The sequence below is a fragment of the Hordeum vulgare genome, chromosome 6H, assembly GCF_904849725.1.
Source record: "Hordeum vulgare subsp. vulgare chromosome 6H, MorexV3_pseudomolecules_assembly, whole genome shotgun sequence".
NCBI lineage: Eukaryota > Viridiplantae > Streptophyta > Magnoliopsida > Poales > Poaceae > Hordeum > Hordeum vulgare.
The window spans coordinates 5,833,936-5,843,301 of record NC_058523.1 but is presented as its reverse complement, the minus strand read 5'-3'; the positions used below and the strand labels follow the sequence as shown (position 1 = coordinate 5,843,301).

General features: G+C 43.5%; 1 protein-coding gene across 1 annotated transcript; it reads left to right on the top strand.

Annotated features, from left to right (window-relative positions):
• Window positions 1-2,244: 2,244 nt before the first annotated feature.
• LOC123401930 (bidirectional sugar transporter SWEET14-like) lies at window positions 2,245-4,513 on the top strand. Its single transcript, XM_045095797.1, has 6 exons — window positions 2,245-2,468; window positions 2,986-3,022; window positions 3,115-3,325; window positions 3,554-3,715; window positions 3,807-3,926; window positions 4,014-4,513. The coding sequence occupies exons 1-6, from the start codon at window positions 2,417-2,419 to the stop codon at window positions 4,314-4,316; spliced, it is 885 nt and encodes a 294-aa protein (XP_044951732.1). The 5' UTR covers window positions 2,245-2,416; the 3' UTR covers window positions 4,317-4,513.
• Window positions 4,514-9,366: the final 4,853 nt, after the last annotated feature.

Sequence of the window (9,366 nt, the reverse complement as noted above, 5' to 3'; positions counted from 1 at the left end):
ATGAAGTTTGCCCAAGAGGCTGCAGATTTTTTTAACATTATTTAGAGTACCAAATCAACAGCATTAAATTCATCATAAAATATATTTCCACATGGTACTTATCTTCTTTTTAGAGATGTTGATTTGTTCTAATATAAAGTTGTAATTCTTTTACAGAATTTAACTAAAGAGAAAACTAATACTGGAAGAGCATTAATAAGTAGAGAATATTCGCACAACCTTACTCTCTCCCCACATTTATTTTTTGTCACATCACAAAAAGAAATCGTATTAATGCATACTCCATTAGAGATGACCCAACAGATAGATATCAGGTGATATCATACTGCACATGCTTCCATGGTCGAAAATTAAAGAAGTAAAAAAAGTCAGATTGTTTTTTGGTGAATGTTCACAAGGCAGGTATCTATAATTCCTAAATAATTCAGATCAAAATTTAAAACACAATTAGACACAAAAATGATAAACATAGCATGAATAGTGTCAAAGGAAGACAAACACATGAATAATTTCAGAAATGACACTATTCACATCTGGAATTGTCGTTTTTTTTCTCTATATGATTTTTTAATTTGAATCCGGTTTTTTCACGGTCTGTACGCGCATGTCTTGTGAACATTCACAAAAATATTCACAATTTTTAAATATATATTTAAATGTGAATTTTCAAACATCGAAGCACGAGAGCATGTGAAGGGTGGTATCACCCGATATTTCCCCATACCCCGGCTGTCTGTTTGAAAATGCACTATTAATTTAGCCGGCAAAGTATGCAAAGCAGGAAAACCTATGCAAGACTAGGACTGCTTTGTAGATGTAGAGAACAAATTAACCTGGTAGTGCACTATAATGGACGTGAACAAGTGCACGCTGGTCTGGCGCGCGGCTATCTATTGCACCCATAATCTGGAAAATCAATGGACAAAAGTAAAACGTATTCCTCCGTAAAGAAATATAAGAGCGTTATATTTCTTTACAGGAAGAGTACTATCCATCAGATGTGAGAAAATAATGTGCATGGCCGTGTTTCCGACAGTATGGCGAACATTCATCGTAGGACATGTTATTACACAACAGAGAGCAGATAACTTTTCCAAAAGGAAAACCAAAATCTGTGGAGCCGTTCATTGCTCCTCCCAAGTTCCAATGGACTTTTTCTTTACTCAATCATGATCGTCGGGCCCCTTAATTAAATCACATAGTTGTATCGACCCATGGGCAAAAAGGAGTGAAAGGGTCAAAGCTTTTGTTACCATATGCATGTAGTGTCCTTCTAATATACTTCCTCCGCATTCTAGCTTAAACTTTGTCCTTCAAAACTACTTCAGGCCCAGGAAACTGGCTGTAAGAACATGCACGAGAAGAAAGCTGAAGTAATCAGGCAAACACCTTGTTTGTGTGTGCGTGCTCGAAACCCTCAAAGATCGATTATGGATGCAAGCAAAGGGCACTGGCGTATGCGCACTTTTAATGGATCCGCACACTTGCTACGTACAGCTGGTACGTTGTATACTACGTGTTGTTTCATCTGCCTCGTGACTCAGACCATATTCATGTATATATGCAATCTTATAAGTAACTGCATGATAATTCCTAGCGTTACATGTTACATTGCATGTTTCACGTGCGCACGCTATGTAACCTTTGAAAAATTGTAGCATATCACAAACCATAACCTATGTGATAAGTCAAGTGTTATAATTGTTGATTAGTTTTTTCAGAAAACAGGATTTCATTCTGCTTTATAGTGAAAACAAGTACGAATCAAGCTACATGTATAGTACGAAAACAAACAGGGAATTTAGCGCGCCGGGTCACCTTCTGAGTTGTATTTGGTATTTTCAAAGCAAACAAAATGTTTGAATCCCATGTGATATTTTACAGGAGTTGCACAATGCCAGTTGGGAAAGAAACACATGTGATCCTTTGCAGCTCCGCGGCTGCTGTTGCTCTTTGGCTTCTCCGGGTACGGCTAGGTTGCCCTTATCTAGGATACCTTGAAGCGTAAGATAGGCTTGAAGCGTAAGATAGGGAGGTAACTGAAAGAGAAAGAGTGTAAGACATGCACTTTGTGTAATGCATGCATATCTTGTCCTTTGTTTAATGCGGGCCATGGCTGTGATTGATCCGGAACAGTTTGTGTTGGCCACTGGAGTCACCCACCATATGCACCTTTATTTTTCGCTGCCCCCCAGCTTCCTTGCTAGCACTATATAAACCCATCCAAGCTCCATTTCCCTTCAAGCTCTCAAACAACAACCTCAGGTAGTAGGCTGGCAGTTCTTCTCTTCCCATTCAACCATCTGTACAAGGGAGAGGGGATCCTGAAGCCTAACTATCATCCTAGCTAGCTCGCTTGGTAGAACTATCTCATTGTGATCTCCTCATCAATTCCGAAGGTCGTTAAGATCTTGCAATGGGTGGCCTCTCTCTTCAGCACCCGTGGGCCTTTGCCTTTGGCCTCCTAGGTATATTGATCCTCAAACTCCTACTATCTTTTAAGAGTTCTTACTTATGGCCTTCTATTTTATTTCCATATTTGTTCAACATGGTTTGCGAGAGCGAATAGATCATTGCCAAAACTAATATTTCCACATCTGGTGGTATTCTGAGCATCCAAGAAAAATGCATAGGTAGCTAGTTAGTGCGGATTGCACCACGGATGCATGGGATCCTTCCTCTTTTGCGTAGGCGTAGTGATCCATTCTTCCGCCCCGACCCCGCCGTTTATTAATTATTTTTGTGTAAACCAGAAGAGGTGCACATCAAGCGGCAAACGAAAAAGATGTTGAGAAAAGGGAAGGAAAGATGTAAACTAAAGGCCTCCCATTTGTACATACATTTGCTTAGGGTGTATCGTGACATCTCACCGGCGTCACCCACACAAAGAAAGCTAGCCATTAAGTGGGGATTGTGTAACGTATGTACAGGTGTCTCCTTGTTCTCGCTGGCTAACTGTCATATGTACAACTTTTCTTCCTGCAGGCAACGTCATCTCGTTCATGACCTACCTCGCCCCACTGTAAGCCTCTCGATCACACTCAACATCGTTTCTATCTCTAGCTTAGTTTCATGAGAAACTAATGGTGCATGGGGGTATGGGACGATATGCAGGCCGACGTTCTACCGGATCTACCGGAGCAAATCGACGCAGGGGTTCCAGTCGGTCCCTTATGTTGTGGCGCTCTTCAGTGCGATGTTGTGGATCTACTACGCGCTGCTCAAGTCTGACGAGTGCCTCCTCATCACCATCAACTCTGCTGGCTGTGTCATCGAGACCATCTACATCATCGTCTACCTCACCTACGCACCAAAGCAAGCTAAGGTACTTGATGGCTCGGAACTCAGCTGCATATTTCCCCTTAGAAAAGAGGATAAATTTTGGCCTCTATGTCGATTGACGCATACAGTCATACTTTCTCTGTATTTAAATAATTATACTTGGGAAAAACTAGTTTAGTTCTCTTCAACTATAATTATTTAGGTACAGGTTGGGTATATTATTAGACACATAATGCATGTGGCTGACATAAAAATATGGCCATGGATACAGCTCTTCACAGCGAAGATCCTCCTTCTCCTAAATGTGGGCGTCTTCGGTCTTATACTCCTCCTCACCCTGCTCTTGTCGGAGGGTGAGAAGCGTGTCGTCATGCTCGGCTGGGTTTGCGTCGGCTTCTCCGTCAGCGTCTTCGTCGCGCCCCTCAGCGTCATCGTAAGCAACTGAGCATACACCCTCTAGGGTGTTAGCTTATTGATCCATGAATGATTCTTACAAATATGTACCATGTCTTTGACGGTTGCAGCGCCTTGTGGTGCGTACCCGGAGCGTGGAGTTCATGCCCTTCTCCCTCTCCCTTTCCCTCACCGTTAGCGCCGTTGTCTGGTTCCTCTATGGTCTACTCATCAAGGACAAATACGTCGCTGTACGTGAACAACATCATTAAAATATCTCAATTTATCGTAACTCAACTTTTCTTTTTGTTTAATTGTTCGTTTTGATGTGCCTGCAGCTGCCCAACATTCTTGGGTTCACCTTCGGGGTGATCCAGATGGGGCTCTACGCCTTCTACCGCAACGCCACGCCCACACCGGCGTCCAAGCAGGTGGACGGTGATGATGCCGTTAAGGTACCCGAGCACGTCGTCGACATCGCTAAGCTCGGCCCCGCGGCTGCCGTCGAGCTCAACACACACTACCCCGTCGAACCAGGGATGCCACCGCCGATGAAGGAGAACGCCAAGGCCGGGATCAGCGACAAGACTATGGGGAGCATTGACATGGCTGGCAAGGCAACCCACGTTGAGCAAGTCTAGACAGTCATGCGTTCACTTAAGCCATGACGGAGAGAAAAATGCATGCTAGCGGGCTTGTGATTTGGACTATTGGCGTTCCATTAGATGCTTGAGCTAGTTATTTTATTATGGTCGTATTCATTAGTACACCCATCGACTACTTCCATGTAACGGTCTCATAATAAAAGTTGCCATTTCTCGTTCAGCACACTACCAAACTAGAAGCGGAGCCGGGCCTTTGGGAAAAGATTTTGGACCGATTTGCTTCTTGAAATTATAGAAACTCTAAGATTTGCTTCTTGAAATTTGAGACAAAACTCTAAGATTTTTATGAAGCTCTTTAGGAGGTGCTCTAGAAAATTATAGAAACTGAAGTTGGAAGAAAATTACCAACCATTGCCAGCGCTAAGTGGATACCTCTTCGTTTTTCTCCCCTCATCCAATGAAGTAGATCTTTTTCATCAAATTTCCGATTGATGAAGCTGTAGCTAGATGGAAACCAAACATTCCTTTTAGAAGAGTTGCAACTTCTATATGAAACCTCTCCAGAGTGGATTTGGTGGAGCCAAACTTATTCTGTTGGAGTAGAGTAGTTGCAGCCTGTTTGGGACTGCTCTGCTTCAGAAAATTCAGCTCAACTCTAGAAAATGTAAGCCAAACAGGATAGCTCCACGATATACCGCTCCGTAAAAAAACTAGAATCTGGGGTCCTACTCCTTGTTTTTTGTGAAGCTCTCTAGGAGGTGCTCCATAAAATTATGGAAGCTGAAGTTGGAAGAAAATTACCCATCACTGCCACCAGTAAGTGGATACCCCTTCGTTTCTTACTTCTCATCCAATCAAATAGATCCTTTTCACCAAATTTTTCATTCGTGAAGCTGAAGCTAAATGAGAGCCAAACATTCTTTTGAAATGGTTGCAACTCCTATATGAAACTGCTCTAAAATGAATTTGATGAAGCGGAGCTGATTTTGATAGAGCAAAGCAGTCCCAAACAGGACATAATCAACTTCAGCTCTCCTATTTCTTTATTTATTCGGTTCTGCAGCTTCATTATTTACATGGATCATGTCAGGAAGGGGAACGACACTGGTGAGTGCCACCATTGCCAGCATCAACGAGCTGCTCATGTATTTTTTTTCCTTGATTGAGTCCGAGCAATCCCATAGCCGCGAGATCAAGATCTCGTCCAACTCTCATGTTCACTGTCACAGACAACATTGGAAAAGCTCTATACATGCGGTTTATTGTGCGTATCACTAGCGTTGGTTTGTCATGAAGAGACGGGGTTCATGTTGTCATAAAATAAACTTTGCATGAAGAGCAATGCTTCTCTCACCCTGATGGATGGAACTTGTAGGACACCTTCCCTACGACAACGATGCCACAGCCCCGACTACTTGTACTAGCAGCCTTTTTTTTTTTTTTTGAACGAGGCAAAAGCTTTGCCTTATATTGATAAAGAAGGAGCAAGAACAACAGCAAGGTGGGGATGGCTTAGGCCATCCCAAAGGAAAAGGAAAAAACAAAAACAACAAACAGATCAGCCCACAAGATCCGCCAGGTTTTTTGCTCCCGCTAGAATCCAATCTTTTGCTACCTCTCTTATCTTGTGCATGACCACCACCGGCAGAGAGGATTTCTTGTTGAAGACTCTCTCATTTCTTTCCTTCCAGATTTCCCAGGTGATGAGCATGATAGCCATTTTTAGACCTTTGGGAGAGGAAGAGGGCGACCTAGCTAAGGCCTGCCAGTAGTCCACCACCTTGGGGCGACCAGAGCCCATGCTAAGCAGTAATTCCGGGCAGGAGAGCCAGGATGCCACCGCGGACCAGATCCTCTTGGAGTAACGGCATTCAAAGAGCGTGTGTCTCGCCGTCTCAGGGGAGCACCGGCATAGCTGGCAGGAGGGCTGGTGTGGCCATCCACGTTTGGCCAGGCGATCCGCGGTCCAGAGGCGATTTTGGACGGCGAGCCAAGCGAAGAAGCGGCATTTGGGAGGCGCCCACGTTTTCCAGACAATCGAGCCGAAGGAGCAAGGCAGCGCGGTCATGAACTGCGCCTTATAGGCGGAGCTCGCAGAGTAGCATCCATTTGGGGAGAGGGTCCAGATGATGGAATCTTCTATATCTGGGGAGAGCTGGATATCTGAGATGAGATCCCATAGCTGGACGAACTGGCCAATGTGCTCTGCCGTGAAGGCCTCCACCGCAATATCCGCTACCCAGGTATGGTCAGTAAGGGCATCATGGACCGTTCGGTTTTTCCTCCTCGAAGCTTTGAAGATCAGAGGTGCCATCTCTTTCGGTGGCTTGCCGTCAAGCCATGAGGAAGACCAAAAGGAGGCCTTCTTGCCATCCCCGATAGTAACACGAGTCGCGGCGTTGAAGAGCTGTCTATCTGAGGCATCGTTAGGAGTTTCAAAACCTACCCAAGGTTTTTCAGGAGCCTTCCATTCGTCCCAAAGCCAGCGAAGTCTAAGGGCGCGGGAGAACCTTTCCAAATCTAGGATCCCCAATCCACCAAGCTCCTTAGGGCGGCAGACCTTCTGCCAGTTGACCTTGCATTTCCCACCGTTGACAGATTCCTTGCAGTCCCATAGCATACCGCGACAGATCTTGGCCATAGCCCTTAGGAAGCCTTTATCCACTTTGATAGCGGTCAGGAGGAAGATCGGCATGGAAGAAAGGACAGATTTCACATAAGTGCAGCACCCCGCCCGATTTAGGAATCTTCCTTTCAGAGGGTTCAACCTTGACGCAGCTTTATCAATGTATGGCTGAAGGTCGGTCCTTCTGAGTCTACCAAGCGACAAGGGCAACCCCAAATACTTGAGAGGGAACTGGGTGATAGCCGCCGAGAAGTTTGCCAGAACTGCGGTGAGGTCAACATCGGAGCAGCGAATTGGGGCAATAGAGCTCTTAGCCACATTGGTCACCATGCCCGTAACCTCCCCGAAGCCTTGAAGAATATTTGCCAGGCAGGATATATCCTGCACCGAAGGGGCAATGAAGATGGCAGCATCATCAGCGTAAAGAGAGATCCGAGGATGTTGTGAACCTCGGTAGAGGGCTTTCACCCCGCGCTGGTTGTCATCACGGACATCCTCTTGAGGAACCACATGATTGCACCAGGGCACGACAATCACTACCTTGTTGGAGTTCACCGTCAACTTGGAATATCATCCACTGTTTCGCTATCGCTACCTTTGATTAGTACTAAATCGACCTTCTCTTTCGCGACCAGGCTACCATTCTCTAGTAGTAAATATTAAAAAATCGGTTTTGGTTAGAACTCCATGTGCATATGCACGATTTGGTAAGAAAATCAAAATAAGGTTTTAGTTATTCCTCTAGAAATCGAGCCTAAGGAGAACCTCTCTCTAAGTGGCCATTTTTCTGCTACTCCATGCTTGGTGAACTGGTACTTGATTATGGATCTCTCCAGATGATGGCAACAACCTAGTACCCAAAGTGATAACGCACGGACAAAGAAATCCCCCATCCCAACTCCAATAATGTTCAGAATGATTTATCTAACAAACTAGCAATCCCATTAGTGTGCCATCTGCACAACAAATTTGTCTCGAGGAGGGTGTCTATACAAGTTCTTATGCTAGCATGTTTAAAAAAAATCTGTCTTGACTAGTTACCAGATTTATTGTACATGGTTGCCATGTTATTCACATCATGTTACCTGCTCATTTCATTCCTAGCTACTAGATATTTCGTCTTGCTACATGGAAATGACATTCTGTAATCTGGTAACTAACTGTATTATACTTCCATAAATCTAGTGAATATGACCTCTTATCTAAGTGACATGGATATGGTAACTAGTGACGTGGAAAAGTTGTCAAAATATAATGGACACAGATTTTTCGATCCTAAGCTCACGTGCACATTTATGAACAGTAAAGCAAAACCATAAAAAAATTTTGGGTGATAAACATCGATCAATTCTTCATCCACATACCAAATTTAGTTAGGAAATACTAGCATTCAGAGAGGTCTAGATGAAAAAAAATATCGATGCTCCAAAAAGACTATTGTTGGAATCATTTTGGAGCATCGATCTTGTTCTTTTAGAGGCCTCCACTAATGTCAGTTCATCAAAACAATTTGCAGAGTTGAAACATTCGTCACTAAAAAAATAAATTTTTTAATTAGTGTATCATTTTTCTGAAAATTTAATGATCAGAAGGGAGCATTTATGCTCGGGAACAAAAGAACACTTTTGTTAAGTGCTCTAGTTTCAATGATCTGACCGTCATGAAACCACCAATGGAAAACACTTTGTAGTCAGATTAGCGGTTTTAGAGATAACATTTTTTAGTGTAGTTCCATGTAAAACACCATGGAACACGTCCCCATATAGTAAAGTCCATGTATGATTGTACATCTGTGTTTTTAAGTTTTCTTTTTCTGTTTAGTATTTCAAAGCTAAGCACCAAGCTGAGAACTGATACAACCCTTTTTTGTCAGTGTTGTTGTACATAAGCGGCCCATTTTTCTTTCGAAGGTACCTAAGTAAAGCACCTGTCATCCACTGTGATTCTTTAAATCATTTCAGGATTGGGTGCCTAATCTTGATTCCTTCCTATAATCTTTTAGTTAAGCTTTGCGGGGTATACGTTGAGTTCCAGGTTCAACGAATCAGAATTCAAAAGCTTACACAAAAGGTACAACTTCTTCATAGTGGACAATCCAGACAATTAAATGTGTACCTTCAGTACTGAAAAAAGAACACTAAAATTTTGATACGCAGACTTTCATAATGTCAGTACAAATCATCTACCATGAAAGTTCACACCGGCTTATCTCCTCCTCAGGTTCTTCTATTGCTCTTCTTAATAGTATTCATCCTATGTGCACCATGAGGCCTCGTTTGGTTAAGGGGGATTGGGAAGGTTTTGAGAGGGAGGGATTTCAGGAAATTGGGTGAATCCCTTTGTTCCACCCAAACCTCTCAAATCGCCAGGGCTTTGCTTCCACTAGTCCCCCGAGGAGGGTTTTGAAACACATGGATAGGAAGGGATTGAAGGGGAACGGAGGGGATTGGGCTAAGCAAA

Bases quoted from the DNA above. Each gene is read 5' to 3' on its own strand.
- LOC123401930 (XM_045095797.1), top strand. From the start codon at position 2,417: ATGGGTGGCCTCTCTCTTCAGCACCCGTGGGCCTTTGCCTTTGGCCTC. The intron at 2,469-2,985 runs GTATATTGATCC...TTCTTCCTGCAG, and splicing joins CTTTGCCTTTGGCCTCCTAG to GCAACGTCATCTCGTTCATG. The intron at 3,023-3,114 runs GTAAGCCTCTCG...GACGATATGCAG, and splicing joins ATGACCTACCTCGCCCCACT to GCCGACGTTCTACCGGATCT.